The 20,491-nt window shown below is 38.5% G+C and overlaps 1 protein-coding gene across 3 annotated transcripts in view; it reads right to left on the bottom strand.

Moving 5' to 3' along the window:
* The window catches only part of msh3 (mutS homolog 3 (E. coli)), a 53,357-nt gene that overhangs the window by 2,062 nt on the left and 30,804 nt on the right, over nucleotides 1-20,491 (bottom strand). For all 3 annotated transcript variants that reach the window (XM_063490078.1, XM_063490080.2, XM_063490077.1), the window contains exons 21-23: nucleotides 14,644-14,830; nucleotides 499-631; nucleotides 183-351 (exon numbers count right to left, since the gene is read on the bottom strand). In XM_063490078.1, coding sequence (XP_063346148.1) covers nucleotides 183-351; nucleotides 499-631; nucleotides 14,644-14,830 — 489 coding nt within the window. The remainder of the gene's footprint in view (nucleotides 1-182; nucleotides 352-498; nucleotides 632-14,643; nucleotides 14,831-20,491) is intronic.

Genomic DNA, 20,491 nt, shown 5'->3' on the forward strand with positions numbered 1-20,491 from the left:
GCGTCCATTCTGACTCTCCATGCTAGTTTCTAAAGTAGGCTTTCAGCTGAAAAAAAACTGTATCCTTTTAAAATCTACTCCAGAACTACAACATACATTGATCCTCATACTATTAAACTGATCTCAATGTGTAATTTAAGTGGAATCATCCCTTTACGAAATGGTTAAATGTGAACGCGTACCTTCTAGCGTCGACCACTTTCTCCAGCTCTCTGGCTTTGTGAGCAGCAGTGTGCAGTATAGGATCTGGGATGTCAGCCAGTCGGGCAACGTTCAGACCATAGCTCCGCCCTGCAGCTCCTTCAGTTAACTGGTAGAGGAAGGTAATGAACTCTGGCTGAACTTCTCCATCTGTTAGTGCACATCATATACATGTAATATATTACAATCTTAAAGTGTCAAGCATTTGAAAATGACTAAAGTTAAAATCATTCCAATCATTCGAAGCAACAGGGAAACCAAAAATTTATGAAAACACTGAAAACAGTGTGTACATACCATCAGTGTCAGCAGAGATATCAGGTTCATTGAGCAAGAAAGCCATGTGGTAGTTAGACACATGTTCAGGATACACCCGCTCCAGCTCACACAGAGGAGGATAATGGGTTACAAACAGGGTTAGGGCTTTCACCTAAGAGAGAGAGTGAGATGGATAAGCGATAACATCCAGAAACATTGAGTACATGGCACCTCTGGAAACTTCTTCAGTCGTTTACACTTCTTCTTTAAAATGTTAAGGATCAGGATAAAAGCACAAACAGGGTCATCCATTTTCAAAAGCAACTGGTACACTGTGTGAGAAACTAATCAGTAAAAAACAGCAAGCTGCAGGTAGGGATGGCATCACTGCGCTTGAAGCTCTGCAGCCTCCCAGAAATGGTTGTCACTTTTGTTGCAGAAAATGTTTTTCATCTAGGTAAACTGCAACAAAAAAAGTGAGCGCAGGCGATCCAGTGATAACATTAAATGAGCCTCCAGCTGCCATGTCTGGCACGTTACTGTTTACTGACAATGCAACTACCACATTCACACCTACTCAGAAGCTCTACATAATGCCTATATATTAAAAAAACCATCTGACTGCGGTGTGCACAGAATGTATGCATGAACTCTATAAAATAAAGGTGCAAAAGCTTTCTGTGTGTTGTGGAAATTGCATGCTGCGCTGAGCTCAGTAAAACCACAGCTACTTGATGACATCAATAGAACGAATTCTCCAACAATTCAAGGTGTCGTTGCTGGGACAGCCCACTCATAACTAGTATCTACTGAAGCTTCAATAGTGCAAAAGTTAACCTCCAATTCTGATGTTGCAACAGCTTAAACAATCTCTGTCACACCTGCAGCCCACATGAAGAGTTCTGATTAGGATGATGTGATGCTTCCTCTGCTGCCAATAATAATATTTCCTAAACCCAAGCCATCGCCTAGGTTTGGCTCATTATTCCCAGCGCCAATAATGATCCAAACCCAGCACATGTGGAGGCAAAAAGGCAAGCAATCAGAAAAGCAGTGTGTATGGTAAAGCCATCACAACAGCCCTGACCTGGAGAATGGCTGTACTGAAAAAAACAAGAATGATTCATTCATTCAATCATTTTTATGTTATGGTAACATTTAGAGAAATCGTGTTATGTTATATTCATCATGGACCGTTTTTTCCTGAGAGTTGGACAGAGATTACCCTTTGCTTAAGAAGGAGACCACCCACTTCTTCACTCCTTTCACACACGTTTATCACTGTGGCAGGACTGTAAAAGTGCCACATCATACCATTATCCTTAAGCTTGGGAGCACATTGGAACTCAGACTGAGTCAGCTTCATCTTATCTGATTGAAGCTTGGATACAGTAAATGACCACAACAAAGGAGGAAAATTGGACTTAAAAGGGCAAAAGGAATCTTGAAATCTTTATCAACATGTTTCAAAATGAGTTCAGTTTCCAGTTTATGGAATTTATCTTATGTGCTCCATCTATAAAACAATGGTAAAATAGTTATTTTTGCACAGAGACCATTAAGTATGGTATCCACTGGTTAATTAATGCTAGATCGTCAATCTAGAGAGATAAGCGTTTTCATACCCACTGTGATGAAAACGGGCCTCCTAAAGACTAATGCACTTGTAAGGTACCCATTCGATTACTTTAAGATGGGCTGCAGATATTGAAAGGAAAGTGAAGGCTTGTGAAACGGGTGTCCAGAGGAAAGCTCTGATTAATAAGGCAGCTCTACTTGTAAACATCTAGACTTCTAGACTACAAAGCCTGTGAAGCTTTTCTTTTTTCCCCCCACTAGGGCTGACCTTAAATATTACCATTCAAAAACTCTGCCTCTTACAAATCATACAGAAGATTATAAGCTTATAGGAAATTTGATATCCCACTATCACTGGACTCTATGTTTATTACATTAAAAGACTAAGCACAAAACAGCTAATAAACTAATCACTGTGCAAGAATAATGTTGCACTTGGCTTCTTACAAAACAATTATTTTGTTTGAGAGCAGCCTTCCTCTCTCTCTGCCCAGTGTGAAAAGATAAAAAATGCAACATGCAAAAAAGTTAAAAAGCTGTCCTGAGGAAACCTACCAAGTAATCACTGTACTTCCAGTACAGAATATAAGGGGTCACCAGAAAATTACTTTGTACTTCCAGTACAGTGATTACTTGACTACAAAACAAATGTGCAGCATGGAAACATATTAGATGAGACATTTATGTCCATTTCCAGCAATGCGCCTGATTCTAAGGCTAAACACAGTCACTTAAACCTGCCTCCATCAATGCCAAATAAGTTTCCAGCAGATGTAACAGCCTCACGTCCTTTTTAATAGATAGGGAGTTGAAATATTGGTGAAATAAAAATGGATTCAAAAGCAATCAGAGTGAGCAAAAATTAGTGACTCAAGAAGAGCCACAAACCATCAAATACACTCCATGTGGAATTTCTAGTGTGTTAAATTCACTTGCCTAGAGTGTCAGTCTTGATTCTAACCTCTCCCAATTGATGGTGCCAAATATATTTGAGTTTACATTTTTAACATGCTAATATTGCTAACTGAGAGAAACAGAGTATAGCCGAGGCTGCTGAGAATATCATTAATTTTGCAATCTCTGGACATGACTCAAAGTATTTTCCCTGGATGGAGAATTTAGGATGCATTTATTCTGAGCATGATGTGAAGATTTGTATTCAGTTTCATCAGAATTGTTAAATCACAAATGTGGTGATGAAGCTTAGTCAGGGGATCACTTAAGTCAGTAGGAATCCTAAATGTCTACAGAATTTGTAATAATCCATGTATTAGATCAGCTGTGTTTACACCGAGGCTCCCAGTGGGTCATGAAATGAATATAAGGGGTCACCAGAAAATTACTTTGATGGGAAACAATGAATAACAAAAATGAGATCACATGCGCATATGGATCACAGTTGAGGCTGACAACCACTGTGATCGAAGACAAAATACTAGAGGAGAAAATGGAAACTTGGAACTGCCAATAAGACCAGAGGAAATTTAAGAACTGGAACTTTTGATGACCTTTAAGGCCTCGGCAATTCTTTTCTGGCATACTCACAAGTCTGTGTGCTGACATTTTTAACCACTTCAACGACAGCACTAATTTACCAATATCTGCATTTTGTTCTATCAAGTTTTTCTTAGTCTTTTGACTTAATAGTATATTTATCCATTTACTTACTTTTTTAATTTCTAAAAAAAAGAAAGAGGAAAAATAATAGAAAGACAAAAAGAAAAAGAAAAGAGATTAAGTAATACATACTGTGCACCAAATGGTAGGTATTACAACAAATGTTAAATTATGTAACACTGTGTTACTGCAACTAAGCCAAAGCAGTAGCTGAAAAACAAAGAACCGAGCATCAATATCAACTGTTCTTTGGCTTGGCATTACTTAACTGCCTCTGTACCCTGCAGTATGCTGAATCAATACAAACTATTGTGTAAACCCCCCACCACCACCCTCTCCTAGTCTGTTTACTTTTTTTCCCTTTGTCTTAAGGATTTCCATTTTCAGTCACTTCAGTTTTTTTTCCTGCCTTTCACTGTAAATACCAAATTTAGGCGTTTTAGGCTCTGAAGAGATATTCAGCAAAGTGAAGGCACGTCACTCCATCCTGTGATTCTTTAATCTCCGTCAATCCTGGGAGCTATCCAAAGGCTACACGACTGAACTGTGGCATTAAGGTTAAGACATGAAAATCACAAAAAGCGAGTGGTGCATGCACTCACTCACCCAGCCTCTGTCAAATGCATGCACAAACATTTTACCTCTTAGCGCTGCTCTCTCAAGACAGCCGCTGAAAGCTGTTAACGAAAATAAATGCATTTCCTTTTCCTGATTACTTTAACAACCCAATCATGTAAATGGAGGAGTGCAGAAGTACTGTGAAAACCTTTTCTCCCACTCGCTATAAACTGATTTGAAAACTGAAAATACATTAATGACTGATATAAAAACTGCTATAATTAACCACCGAGCCCAGTGACGACAGTAATGACAAGAATGTATGTACGATCTCTCGTGGTGGAGCAGGCCTAAATTTCACATCATCACAGTAGACAGGTTGCTGCGGGAGTCCAAGCGGGCTCCAGGATCAGCCCACTAACCGCTCGCTCTAGGAAAGGTCACATGTCAGTAGTAATACATCTGTCTAAAAGAGATGTGCAGGGTCACTCCCACACTCCTCAAACAACACATGCAGTACAGTCTCGTTTTCAAAACAGGTGGAGTACAGTGCAATGAAATGATGTGTAAATCAATCAAACATCTGAAAAAGACGAAATCTAAAATGTTGAATCCATGAAATTCGATTGTGTTTTGAGAAATATATCCTTACAAGCGAGAGTATTCCAGCTGCAAAGTTTTTCACATTGGTAGAACAAAAACAAGGTTGCAGGATAGGTTACACTCTCAACCGAAGTGGAAGCTTGCTATTGGTGGAAGCCCATATGTCGAAGGGCCTTATTGGTGGAACACCACTGGAAAAGATTCAGTGTGTTCATGGACTTTTGTTCTCTGATGAAGGCTTGTATGCTGAAATGTGTTACTGTTTTAGATTTCATGCTAGAATTGCATTTCAAAAGAGGTGGGACAGATGAAAAAATAAAGTTGTGTAATGCTAAAAAAGAAAAAGAAAAAAAAAGAAACACCCTCTCACAAGTAATTAGGTTAATTGGCAACAAAGCAGTAACAAGACTAAGGGCATCTCTGAATTTTCCACAATTAAAACTGGGGGCTTTTAGTGTGTGAAAGATAATGTGGACAAATAGTTTAAAAACAAAATAAGAATAGCATAATGTCATCATTTTTCTGTGTTGCATAATATTAAAGAATCTGTAAATCTCTGTAATTAAGGGGCCAGGACATAAACTAATACTGAGTAGCCATGATGTTTAGGCCCTCAGGCATGTAATGTAATGAAAAGAAATCACTGCATGGGTTCAGCAACATTTCTGAAAAGTGCTGTCAGTGCCACTCAATCCTCAAATCCAAGTTAAAACTTCTAATAGCACAATAATACTAATATTATTAATAATAAATGTAAAACCCCTACAGAGACTGATGCAAAGCAGAAAACTGTTCTGTGGATGAAAGCTACATCCTTTGAGCTAAAGATGAGAGAGAGACCACGGCCACACAGTTGAAAAGCCAGGATCTGCGATGTTATAAGGGTGCATTAGTGCATATGGCATAAGCAACCTGGACATCTATAAAGACAAATGATATATACATATATATATATATTGGGTAGCAACATATGGCGGTATTCACAAAGTGTCTTTGGAAGTCGAGGTCTTCCCTATTTTACTGCCAAACCACATTCTGCTCATACTACAACAGCTTGGCTTTGCAGTAAAAGCAACAGTCATAAACTATCCTGCCTGCAGTCAGACCTGTCACCTGCTGAAAACATCTGGTTCATCAAAAAACAAAAAAATGCAAAAATATACACCCCAAATTCTGTGCAGATTTAATATGCTTTAGGAGATGATTTTGCTTGCAAAAGTTCAGGAGTTGCTCTCCTCAGTGCCTAAACACCTACAGAGTGCTGTTTAAAGAAGAAGTGATGCAACACAGTGGTAAACATGTTGTGAACGCTTCCCCACTGTTTCTGAGATGTTCTTTTTCATATCCAGTCATGGCATGATTCAGAGTATGTAGTCTTTGAAAGCGTTAACAAAACAAATTCAAAATTATCAATTTTTTTTCTATGTCAGTGAAAATGTCTAAGTTGTCAGATTTGGTATGGTGCCCTGTTGTTTATGTTGTACTATTTTATATTAATTGCATTATTACAAATTCCAAAAATCATTGCATTCTGCAATTTTTTATTTACACCTGTTTAATGACACTGGACAAAAAAAAAAAACTGAGCATGACAGGAGGAGGTTGCAGTCTGGAAAATGATCTGATTAAGCGCTAATTGTTGCTAATTACCAGACCACCCCAGGGTGAACTGAGAGCTGAAGAAATCAGAGCTGAAACAATTAGTTAACTAATTAATTAGTCATTGATAAAGCTAATTCATTAAGAATTTTTCCCATTCTCTTCCGCTTATCCTTACCGAGGTCAGGATGGGGTTGTGAGAGTTTATCCCTGCTACCATTGGGCAAGATATCATGTTTTTAAAGAGTGAAAATCCAAACTATTACCTGCAAGCAGTTAAAAAAAAACAAATACTCCTTGAGGTTGAGAAAACGGACACTTAACATTTCTCACTATCTCTGCCCATTTTTCTAGAATGCAAATGTTTTAAACCTTAAAAAACTTATAAGAAAAACAAAAAAGATATTTTGTTTACCAGTCTGGCAAAGTAAAATGAGCTGAAAACATAAGCCTGATGTAACATCACCAATTAAAGCTTACTTGTCATCTGTCGTGTTTCCATATTCCATGCTTTTAGCATACAGCTGTTTGTTTACAGAACCAGGAGATTCTATACAGACCGCCACAGAGACAGACAAACACACTAATAACCTGCCGTTTCCTAAAGATGATGATTGCCTGGTATTGAGTCACCTTGTTTCCTCCAGTATGTTTCTAAATCTGGTTTAAAGCTCCAAATTTGTCTCAGGTCCAGGTCTCTGCATCTGCACCTCGAAAGACTTATTAGAACTGTTTTATATTCATATCTTGTGCAAAACAAGAACATATGCATGCTCTAAAGTGTGCTTCCAGCCAGTAATATGATCCGCTGGAAAAAGGCTAGAGGTGTCAATACTACTACTCCTGTCTCTTTGTCTTGCTACTTCCCTCTATCCAATTAGACTCAAATGCAGTTCAAACTCAACACCCTTTGTATTCTCGGCTCACACAGGTAACAAGGCTCTCGGTGAGGTGCTTGTGTGTGAGAGAGTGGAAGATTTTGTGAAAATATACCGCTGGTGTGTAATGTGACGTCTTTTGTTTAAACAAAGACCGCTTTTTAGTAGTCAAGCGCTTTACTAGAGGCAAGGACTGCAGCAGTGGAAAAGAGTAGCATAAAGTGAAAGCCCCCCTACAACCAGCTCTTGCCAATTTGCAACATCTTCACAGGAGGTAGTTAATTTGAAGGTAATTCAAAACATCCAAATGAATGGAAAGCAAGCTTCAACATTTTCAACAGGACATCAAAATTGTCTGTACAGTCACCAGTCAACTCTGATAAAAACCACTTTGAACATTTGGTGAGCTTGTTCTACTCTTCTCTTACTCATGAACAAGACTGGGAGATACCATTTCCATGACTTGACATGACCATATTTGGCACACCTGAAATTTAGTTGGGCGTATAATGCTAATTCATCTAAACCCATTTACAAAGAACAGGGTGTCCTCCTCTTCTTATTGCAAGTCGTTATTAAAGCAGAAGGAAAAGGAAACACGGCCTACACAGTGCTCGCACTTTTTTGGTAACACCTTCCCTTCAATACTAAGGGTAAGGAGATGTGAATATTCAAATTGTATTCAGGTACAATACAGTAAACAAAAAAAACTTATTGGTAGAACTTTACTTACTTCTACTCACATTTACAGAAAGAAACATACAGTGCAGACTCATTTAAGTTTTAGACATATCTCAGCCTGAAAAGGATTCATTATTTTTTCCCCTCATCAATCTATACACACGACTGCGCATTGACAAAGCAAAGAACATTTTGGTGGAGAATTTTATACAGTCAGAAAAAAAGGTCTGAAATATCCTACTTGGCATTCACATTGTTTACTTAATACTCAAAGCACCTTTTACAGCAATGACGGCCTTAGATTTTCTTGGACAAGATCTTTCAAGGTTGACACACCTTTTTACACGGTTTCTGCCATTCTTCTTGGCAGAATAATTCAAGTTTAACCAGGCTGGGTGGGAACATCGGTGTACAGTCATTTCCACGCGTCTCCAGAGAAAATAATAGCCTAATCTGTTTAATATGAGTCAGATGAGGACAAAGTGGAAATGTTTGCCCATAATGCATAGAGCCACGTCTAGCAATAACCAAATACAGCTTATCAGCACAAACACCTCATACCAACTGTCAAGAACTGTGTTTGAAGATAGATGAGTTGGGCTTGTTTTACAGCCACAGGACCCGAGCACCTTACGGGCTTTGAGTCAGCCATGAATTTTTCTGTATATCAAAGTATTCTAGATTCAGAAGTGAGGCCATCTGTCCAACTGCTAAAGCTCAGGCCAAATCGGGTCATGAAACAGGACAATGATCCCAAGCATACCAGTGAATAAACACCATATGGCTAAAAAGAAACGAATCAAGGTGTTGCAATGGCCCAGGCAAAGTCCAGACCTCAGCACGATTGAAATGTCCTGGTAGGATCTTAAGGGCACGGAGCATAAACGAACAAAGCTCAATGAACTGATGTTGTAAAGAAGATCAAAAAAGTCTGGCACAATGATAAAATGACTGATTCAAGTTATTTCAGCTAATGGTGGTTCTACAAGCTACTAAATCATGGGATGTACTTAGTTTTCCAGTGTTTCTTTTTCAGATGACTTTATGGCCAATTTAATATCACCATAACAAGTGAAGTAAATAAATAAACGCTAAATATATGTTCTTAATAGACCTCAAAGTCTAAACTTCAGTCTTGTATCTAAGGACACTAGCGTTATAACACTTTTTGCATGGCAGAGTTTTCATCTAAACTGAGCTCCAAATCACAACATGGCACTTTTTTTTTTTAAGGTAAGGACCTTACATACCTTAAGGACCTTAATACAGGAAAAAACCAACAACAACCAGACAACCTATATGAGCACTTGGCAATAGTGGGAAGGAAAAACTTCCTTTTAAGAGGAAGAAACTTTTAGCAGATTATATTCAGTCAGGACAGATCCTTGCTCTAAAGCAGCGGTCCCCAACTCCCGGGCCTCGGACCGGTACCGGTCCGTGAGTCGTTTGGTACCGGGCCGCGAGAGTTGAGGCTCAGGTGTGAAATGTATGGTTTTCAGGGTTTTTATCGGTTTTCAGCGTTATTTTGTTATCGTTTTTATCGTTAACTCGGTTTTCCTGGGTCTTTTCACGTGTGTTATGAATAAATCTTCTTTTTTTCGGTACCGGTACTAGTTTTATTTTGTTGTATTTATCTGCGACACCTTAAAGGCCGGTCCGTGAAAATATTGTCGGGCGTAAACCGGTCCGTGGCGCAAAAAAGGTTGGGGACCGCTGCTCTAAGGTAGTGGTTCACAATGCTGAAAACGACTTGTGACCCCTCATTAATGCCAGTAGTGTGTGTGCATGTTGCGGGTGGTTTAACTAAATTAATTTTTTATCTGGAACATTTTCCCATTTCCCAAGAAGTAAAACGATTTAGTATTTTATTCAGAAAAGTTCACACTAATTTTATATACTTTTAATATCACAGTTTGTTTCTCATCTCTTTTGGTTTTTATCCTGAGATACTGTTCTGGAGTTCTGACCCACATTCTCGGAAGCATGTTTCTATACAATATACACAAGAGAGTGACACTCTGAATACAAGTCTTGCAGTCAAATAAGTCACAACTTGAAATTTTGAGAAAGTAATGGAATTACTGAGAGACAAGAGAACAGAATTTTATTCATGTGTATGAGTGAAGTGCAAGCATAGCGCAGGGCAGAGTGCTGTGGAGCACATTTGGGTCTTTGTAGGAGCTCTGTGCATCAGCATGAGCACATCAGACTATTTTACGCCCACATGAGTGATACAGTACGTTGCACTGAAAATTTACTCATTAGTGTGCAGCCAAAAGTGAGCTTTTGTGAGTTCTACTTCTCCACAAAGCTGGACTTGCTTCTCTCTGCTATTATAGTGTAAAATTACAACACAAGTGCAGTCACATGCAAACCGAGTAAGGAGCAATGTGCAGTGTTAAACTTTGTGTAGAGCCAAAAACAGGACATGCTGTTATTGTGATTAAGAGTCCACAACGGCTTAAGAAGAGGATGGAAATCAACGTGAAACCCAGAGATTCTGAGGAGAAGCAACCTCTAGTTTTAGAAGTCTTTTCCCTTCAGCTTTCCAGTTTATTTTTCTCTTTCTGCATCAAGGCTGTCTCTATTATTGAGTGAAGTTATGAAACCCATCTACATTCTTAACCAGCTCTCAGGTGAATGTTGGGGACAGGAAAAGGTGTGTTACTATAACAACCAAGTCAAAGGAGGAGTAGTCTGACTTTTGACGTGAACAGCTGAGTCTGTTGAGGAGGGGGACTGAGCAGAGGAGGATGAGTAGGAGGTAGAGGAGTCGGCATGAAAGGCTCTGCATGTCTGCCTGTGCTAAAGAGGCCTTTTGCTGCAAAAGCTTAACTTCTTTTGTGCCCTTTTGTTTGCCTTTCCTTTAATAGCAAGGCTTTTCTAACAAATCAATGCTGTTATACAACAGGTAGTCAGAGAGCTCCCTTCCTTGTGCCAACAGCATCTCCCTGCTGCATTAGGTGCTACTTAAACATTTTCATTCTACATTTTCCAGCAGAATTACATAACCCCAAGACTCTGTCCAAAGATTGATGTGGAACTGGCAAAAAATGAAACCCGGATAGAGTTTTTCAAAGATAAATGTTTATTCATCTATATTTGAACAAGGTTAACTCGATCCAATTTGAAGCATTTGGACTAGAATTTTGGAAAAACAGAAATAAATCAGAATCAAAACTCAGGCTCTCACAGACTGCTTACAGTTTGTAAGCTTTGATTAACACTAAGCAGAACTCCAGAAACCCATTGATAATATCTGTCACAGTGGAATAAAGTGGGAGCTGCACCCTGGGACTTGAAGAGAACCAAATTCAGAATCTGTGGCTTGTGTAGTCCATTGACTGTCAGCTTAACATCTGGTGTTGTGGTTATCCACAACAGCCTGCAAAACAATGTGCCTCAAGTGTGAGATTAAATGCATGCTCCCTAAGGTCAACGTAGACCATCTGAGTTGATAAATCCTTTCTCTCCAGAGAAGCTGGAGCCTGGAGGGCACTAATACGCACAACCAACTGTTAAAAACACAAACCTCTGCAGTGTGTATGTTAAGTCTGTTAGCTTCTTGTAGTTTTTGTCTTTTTTGTGTGTTTTCTGCAAACTACAGAATTGCCTGTGTATCAGCTTCAGTGACTTTGGGCATTTTCTTATCACCAGCACTGTAATAAAATTATTTTCAACCAGTTTTGATTTTTGTGTTTAATCAGGCATGAGAGCCATTTGTTTATCAAACATTTAGAAATACAACATAAATGGTAAGAAAGGTGACATACTCACTGTCTTATATTACTGCTATAACAAGATTACTTTTGTTTGATGCATACCCAAATTTGACATGGATAGCATTCTAAAAGGGGATAACGTGGTTTTCAGATAACTATTTGTTTTTGTTGCCATAGAAAATGTTTTATTATTTTTTACCCACGAGATAATTAACTCGGTCACTGTGCTGTTTGGTTCCTGGTCAATGTGTCAGAAAAAACAGGTTTTGCTTGTCGAAAGATCAGCAGAGAGCGCTTGCTGTTTCTGCTAGAAAAAGGATTCATAAGAGAGGAGCGTGCCAGCCCAAAAACCAAAACTAAAATTTAAAACAGACTAAGAAGCCCCAGGGAGCTGCAGCATCGAATAATATCAGTGCCGGGTTGTTCTACAGCAACATCTTTCACATGACCTGAAACAATTTGGCCAACTCAGTTGACCCATTTGACAAAATATCCAACATCAGAGGAGTAATTCCAAACTAAAATGGAATCAGAAAACATGGAGTAAGAACAAAGGAAGCCTGATTTTATTCTTTAGTCTGTTATACGATGGAAAATACTGCGAGCGTAAACAGCTGAGAAGACAAACAGCTGTGTCCAAACTGATGCCACAACCTCAAGCACTCAGCCTGTGTCAAGCAGTCATAATGAGTTTTCTGTGCTGACAGTAACGATCCATTAATTCAGCAAAAACTTGAAAATTACAGATACTGTGACTTTATTTGACTTGGCAATTTCAGTTAACAATAACACAACCCCCATCCCCCTCAAAGTGCCGCTCATCTGTCCTGCCAAAATAAAGATACGCAACACTGTGCAACATCCCGAGGGCTCCTGACTGAGCCAGTTCATATATTCCCAGCAGAGAACACACACATGCGCACGGGCAGTCTCTCATCCAAACACTCATTCCAGGTATTCAGAGGTGAAACAGCACATATCTGCTGCTCCGTCTACCCTCTTTAGCAAACCTTTGTGTGTGAGCCGCTCTTCTCCTGCCTTTGGCTAAAATTAGACTTTTCTAACTTCTGTCCACGCCAGTTTAATGAACGCTGACAGGAGGTGAGAGTGGATTTGGTCACAATTATGTCCAAGCACAACGGTGGACAATGGACAGCGTATCATCAGCTTTAATTATGTCAGCATTTTAGGATGCTGCACTGCAACATAAGTAATGAAGGAGTCCTCCATGTGCCTCCTCTCATTTCTTTTCCATTATGTCCTCTTGTCTATTAGGATAGCAGCAGCAAGTCCAAAATATCCTGGCATGCTGCGCAATATGTAAATAAAAACATAACCTAATGACTTACTAATTATTTAGACACCATATTTTCAGCCTTGTCTCTTGCATACTGAGATTTCTCCAGATTCTTTAGACATTACCTAATGGAGGTGCAACCCTAATGTCTGATGACATCAGACCTTTTATGGTTTTAAGGCCTGTGTGATACACATGGGAGTAGCACCGGTGAATTTACAGTAACAAGTAGGCATAATGTGTCTGACTCCTACTCGCTCTGCCCAAGCTGCGCCCCTAAATAAACGAAACAGAATACTCCGGCAGTCAGAACAGGTCTGACATAAGACTGTGGTATGTATGAGAACGGGAAAACAGCTTAGGAAACTCTTTTTTTTTTGTACACAGTCAAGTTAGGCAATCTTTGTGTTTGTCTCCTTCGAGATCACCTTCTGGTGCCTCTCTGGATCATTTTCAGTCTAAGTGTCATTTTTAGGTCACTGAGTAGATGTCCCATGCTGTTCCTTTTGAAAACTGCTCAGCGGTATCTGGAAACCCAGCTGTCATAATCAGCAGTGACTCTTCTAACAACATTTGGGTGAGTTTGAAACAGAAGTTGATGTTTGTTCGTTGCCCAAATTTGAGGTCTGTAGTGAAATTGCAGTGCAAGGGAGTGATCTAAAAATAAAAGCTCAAAGCTGGCCGATAAGATGACCCTGAAGAGAAATCCAAAAGGATTTTAGATAAGGTTTACAATTTTAGAGACATGCTCCAACAAATATTTGATCTGTGTATTTATAATAAATAAATTATAAATGTGTCTGTAGAATTTATACTTAAATTATTTGCAAATAACCGTTTCCTGTCAAGACTTTTATACATTGAACTTGATATGGAAACATGGTAGCAGTCTTTGTCCTTTCTGCTGGAATATCTCACTCTAAAACAAACACTCAAGGATGTCTGCAGCACCATCAAGCACATGCAATCAAATAATTGTACGCAAACAAATTGACACACACACACACACACACACACACACACATGTCTGGTTTGCTATCCTCGTGGGGACATCCCATTGACATAATGCTTTCCCTAGCCCCTTACCCTAACCCTAACCATTAAAAATGAATGCCTAACCCTAACCCTTACCCTAAACCTAACCATAACCTAATTGTAACCCTGACAGTAAAACCGCATTTTGAGTGTGAAAATTGCTTTCAACCCCGAGGGGACCTGGATTTTGGTCCCCACGGTGCAGAAAGTCCCCACCAGGATAGTAAAAGTCAGATTTTGGTCCCCACCAGGATAGTACGAACCCGTACACACACACACACACACACACACACACACACACACACACACACACACACACACACACACACACACACACACACACACACACACACACACACACACACACACACACACCTCTTTACCAAAGGCAATTACCTTTATGATTAAGTAGGCTGGTATCAAGATCCCACAATGTTTGTGGATTTATGAAAAGGATTAATTGGCACATGTTTAAATATATCTCTATGGTTACCAAGCCCAGGTAGCCTGCATATGCTTTTTACTGATTGCTCTTCTAATTTTCATTTCCACATTCATTAATTTAATTGTTTTATTTAAATGCCATCACTGTAGAGCTTACAGTGCACACACTTACATCTTTGATGAAATATTCCAGGGTGGCATAGGCGATGGCAATTCCATCATGGGTGCTTGTGCCCCGTCCCAATTCATCAAGGATGACCAATGACTGTTTGGTCGCACGGGAAATTATGTCTGAGGCCTCTGTCAGCTCTTCCATGAATGTACTGCGGCCTTTGTAGATGTTGTCTGAGGCTCCCATCCTGATCAATCAAAAAAAGGGGAAAAAAGTCAGAGAAAATAAGTCAACCATAAAGTGAAACACAATATTTTTGTCTTTTGAGCATTTCAGTTTCAATCAGAGAGTCAAACATTTTTGTGGTACGACGTCGCAGACTACACAATAAATTACTGGTTAAATGCCAGGGACTCCCTGCCAACCAAAACCAAATAAAAAATTACATGTTTACTTGTGGAAACTTTGTGGTGATAGCATTGCATTATAGTGACGGGCAGTTTGACAGTCATGTGAAAACTAAGTACACCTTTACTGTTTCCATAGGAGTTAAGAGGGTAATTAACAGCACTGTGCTGCTAATCAAAAGTACTCGAAGTAATCATCACTGACCACCTCTGTGAAAGCACAAGTTTTGGCAGTTTTTGCATGACGCCATATTTAGCAAAAACCAAACACCACACATCAAAACAGACACAAACAATTCAAAGCAGAGCAGCAAATTTGTAACCATTGTGGCCAAAAAAGAAAAGAATAAAGGTGCCACAATGGTCCAGTCAAAATCCAGACTTCAGTTCAATGGAAATGCTGTAGCGGGACCTTAAAACCACTAAGTGTAAACGAATGATCTCAATGAAGTAAAGCAACATTGTAAAAAAAGAAAAAAAAGAAAAAAAAAAAAAAAGAGTGGACCAAATTACGCCACGATAATTTAAGACAACGATAACGCCATACAGAATGTGATTACCTGTTTAAGCTAAAGGTGGGATGTTAGTTTTTCATAGGACTGCATAGAGTACTGTGAACCTTTTTTTTTTTTTTTTTTTTAAACTTCTGGCCGTTTTCTCATTTCCCATTGGGTCACCACAGTGGATAGCTGCACATGTTTGTTCTGGCACTAACTTTTCCCCTTCCTGATGTAATGCTCCCATTTATCCAGGCTTGGGACCAGCACTGGGAGTACACTAGCTTGTGATGTGAAATGCCCAAGTAAGCACTGTGAGCCTCCAAATGTTAATGATTTTTTAAAAATTATTATTGAGTCAGCCTGCTAACAAATAATTTGTAAAAACATGTCTTTTTCAGGTAAGCTATGGACTTAACCATATGTTGAGGTCATGGAAGAAAGCATTAAATACTAAAAGACAGATGTGTTTAAAAAAAGAAAACAAAAGACTCACACTGAAGTTGCAATAAAAAAAACAAAACAAAACAAAAAAAACTACTAATGCCACTAATGCAATCCACAATTATGGATTGCAAACTGCTGTTGTTCTTCCAGAAATCCCACAAACACCCACAAACAAACAAAGAATCTGCCATTTTTCTCACAGTGAACCTGCTCCTACACAGTCTTATTCTAGGAGAAACATTTCTGCACTGAAAAAAAGAACAAGAGATTGAAATGATGGGTGTGAATAATGCAGGAGAACAACAGTGGGGGGTTCTTTTTCTGAAATTAAACAGAAGAAGAAAGAAATCAACCCGTTTTAAGACGTGGCTGATGGTGTAAAGGATTTAAATGAATTCTTTAATCTCATTTATTCACACATTATGGCCACACAGATATTAAAACTAACTGTAAGGTTTGCTTCAACATTACTCACATTTAAATGAGTCATAATCAACTCTTAGCATTGTTAAAAGCATTTAGTGTACGGGCTGCTGCACCTATAAAAAAATTAAAGACTATAATAACACACTTTTTAATATCTCTGTGACAGTCACTTCTCCTGTTTTCTGAAGAGGGGAAAAAGGTTGCATCCATCAGCCTGAGAAGAGATGACCAGTATGACCAATATGACCACTTAGAAACAAAAACCAGTCATTTCAGCAAGCCTGACAGAAAAAAGTACAAACATTTGAAATCACAATACCAAAATGTTCTTGTTATATTACAATAATTTATTAGAAAAGACTGAAGAATACATCAGTGACGCGAACTCAGCGTGCAACAAGACCACCTATATTTCCACAATAATAGAAATGTACTGATTGGAAATGCTATGACAACGTGTTGAATTCTTCACAAGCTACAAGGCCAATTTGAGAGCTCTTGCTTTCACACAGACTGACAGACAGATCATTGACTCATCTGATAGAAACTCGACTCCAGCTGGATCACAGATGCCACATCTCTCTGGCAGTCGGTGTTTCTCACCACTAAATCTGTCTCTTCCTGTTCTGCTCTGTGTCTATGAATGAACCTCCAACAAGAGCATCTAACACCTGTGTTGTCATGGTTACACCGCGCGCCCTGTGGATGAGAGGTGTGGCAGACATGTTGCTGCATTTTATTAGCCAGTTTATTAGATCCCAAGTGATGAATTAAATGTCCATTATTATCACAGCTAGCTCGATACTGGCACATATGTTTTCCCATGTACAGCATTATGAAAACCATTTTTTAAAGGAATATAATGAATTAAAAAGATGCTTGAGGTATATCGGGTGTTAGTTATAGAAAAGTTTGTTCAGACTCTGACTATGTTACTTGCAATATTCTCACTATTGTCTGAAGCACATGTAGCAGAGCAGCATCATAGATGAGCAAAATACTACGACAAACACTATTTTTAAGCTTAGCTGGTAATTAGTTTATTGAAATGCACAAATACTCTATATAAAAGGTGAAAGCCTAAATATGAGTGTTTTGGCTACTGACATATTGGGTTTTTTGGAGCCACACTTGATCATATTTAGATGAAAGAGTGGACTGCTAGTTTATCTGCCAACACTACCAAGCCTGGTTAGCAGTATCTGTGTCTGTACAGGACTACAGACACAGATAAATACACCAACTAATTAGTGTTCAGTAATAAAATAGTCAAGTACTGGAATTTTAACCACAAAGAAAGCCATATAACTTATATCCATATAACTAAATTGCTGGAGGTGCAGTCTGTATTGCAAGACTGGTTGCTCAGAGACACATGGTGCTGTACCGATAACGTCCTTCCAATTACTTTGGTCACCAGGAAGTTACTGCGGTCAGTTGTAGTTTGCATGGAAGACACAAATTTGTCTGCAAACGATTCACCAAGCAATAGTGAATCTGTGAGAAGTAGAAGTTGAAGAAGTTAATAAGTTGCAAGAGAAAAAAAACCTTGAAGGGGAGACTGACCTAATTTAATTCAGGTATTTATTTTTATTTTTTATTTTTTTTTTTTAGGCAGAGTGAAACAACTTTTTGATCGCAACTATGTTAAAACAAAAATTGGCAGAACATCAATATCCTAATTTCCCCCCCAAAATCCACTAACAGATAGGCCCTAAAATAAAGGTTGTATCTGCATGCATGATTAAAACTCAGAGGAAATTACACCAGATGTATAATGCATAGGGTAAAGCAGTTTACACACTCACTCTGTCCACAGATGAACACAGAAACACAGCAACACTCCACCAGCTGGGTGTCCTGCTGGTCTGATTGAGTCCTCCTTTCTAGCCAAACACACTGATCCTGAAAATAGACTCCATTTATTTTCACCTCACACCTTTCAAGTAAACATGTTGAGCTAGATTCAAGTGTTTTTCTGACACTTGTGGATCTGTCTTTAATTGAGATTTCTTTCAAAAAAATAAAAAAATAAAATCATCCCATATTTTAAAAGAAGCAGTGAAGCATTATCAGCATGTGTAGTTTTCCAGGAAGAAAATAAAAGCCCAAATGTATTTTGCATGACTATTACAATCTTCTATTATACAACTTTTTAAAAAAAAGTTTGCTAAAAGGGAAAAAAATACATACATTTTCAAGTAACTGACAATAGTCTAAGCCTTTTCCATGTCAGAATATATCCGTAAACAGTTAAACAGTTGATGTTAAAGGTGGTCAGGGTGTTATATTCTTCATTTTATGCAAGCTGCTCAACCTGTTCTTAAATCATTTTTAGCCTCGTTTTATTTATACAGACTCAGTATTTCAAAAACTGATTTTATTCGATTTCTTCTTAACAAAGCTGAGGGGGTGACTGTTCTGTCTGTGGGGAGAATTTTGCTGCCATTTTTTTGTTCCCTTGTAGCAATGTTTCTCAAAATTGGAGTATTAATAATTCCAGCAGTAATCCTAGCAATGCATGTGGTAGTTGATTTTTTTTAATGTTATTTTAAAAAATTATCAGAATGTCTGAATACTTCCTGACAAACACAAACCAAGAACATGGATATGTGATTGAATTCTAGCAGCAGTACCAATGAAAGCACAGGGAAAGAAATGACTCACATATTTGTTTGAGCCTTCCTTTCCTATGACTGATCAAAAAACAGATAGGAACAGACTGCACCCACAAAAGAGTTGGATCCATGGAGCTGCCACCTTGCCACTGAAAATGACAAACATCTAAATTTTAAATGCAACTTATTAGAAGGATTCACTTTGCAACAACATGATTATCTTTTTGTCACTGCATGATGACTGGCTGCCCCTTGAAAACAGAGGATTTGAATAGTGGGTGAATGAGGCTTCTCACAGCCAGAAGTGTGTGTCTGACATAACCATTTAATCACGATAACTCCTCACTGACATATTCTTACCCGGAGAAATTCTTGGGTTACTTTTTCAGTATGCTTTGGGTCATCATCATTTGCACTGGGAAGCTCTGCCCCAACAATTTTGTAGCATTGGACCTGAATCTGAGCAGAAAGTACAGCCCTGTGCATTTTAGAATTCATCCTGCTACTTCTTATCAGCAGTCACATCATATATAAACACTAGTGACACAGACCTACTGTCAGCCACACATGCCCATGCCATAACATTAACTCCATCATGCCTGACAGATGATGTGATACAGTTTTGGATCATGATGCATTTCTGTTTTTTATGCTTTTCTCATAATTCAGAAATAAGTTTATTGTAGTTTGATTTGATCAAAGATTTGATGTTTTCTAGTCTATTCTGCCAAGTATTTACATTACCTGAATGCATCTCTTGATTGTACCCCAACCTGACAACTTCTTCACTTGGTTAGCTGCCGGGTTTTTTTATCCGTCTGTCTGTCATCGTGCACTTTAGTTATCTTCTGTGGTCTTTCAGGCCAGTGTGTGCCTCCCTTTTCATTATAATGTACCAGACAGAAGGTTTGGCAAATCTTACAGTTTTTGCATCGCTCTAATAAATTTATATTGGTGTTTCACCCAAAGGATTGCCTTCCTCACTTGAATAAACATCAGCTCATCAATTATTGAGGAGTCCACTGAAAAGCTGCAAAATTTATGTTCAACACTTGGAATCCAATAAATATCTATTTTTTCATGGAATAATGAAGGAATAAACCTCAGGTGCCCATCAAAATGCTTGTCAATCAATCATTAAATTGCTTTTGAGCCCCTGAAAAAGGTGGACTGTGTATAAAAATGAAATTCAGTTTGCGGCTGAAACAGTTGATGCAACTTTTTTCTTTTTTTAAATCTCCTTGGATTAAACCTAAAGATCTACACTTCAATCATTCCTTGTTTGTCTGATTTAAAATCCACTGTGATGGTGTACAGGGGCAAAACTACAAGGACAAATGTGTCATCGTTGAAGAACTAACTGCATATGTGGACTTCAGAAGACGCAACCACTCTGTGTAAGCCAATGGGATCCCCGCAAGGAAAAAAATATCTAACAATACATGTTTTTATAAATATTTTTAAAAAAACCTGATATAAGTATCTTAACGCTTAATATTTTGTAAATTATTTC

Source organism: Pelmatolapia mariae, linkage group LG12 (genome assembly GCF_036321145.2).
Source record: "Pelmatolapia mariae isolate MD_Pm_ZW linkage group LG12, Pm_UMD_F_2, whole genome shotgun sequence".
Lineage (NCBI taxonomy): Eukaryota > Metazoa > Chordata > Actinopteri > Cichliformes > Cichlidae > Pelmatolapia > Pelmatolapia mariae.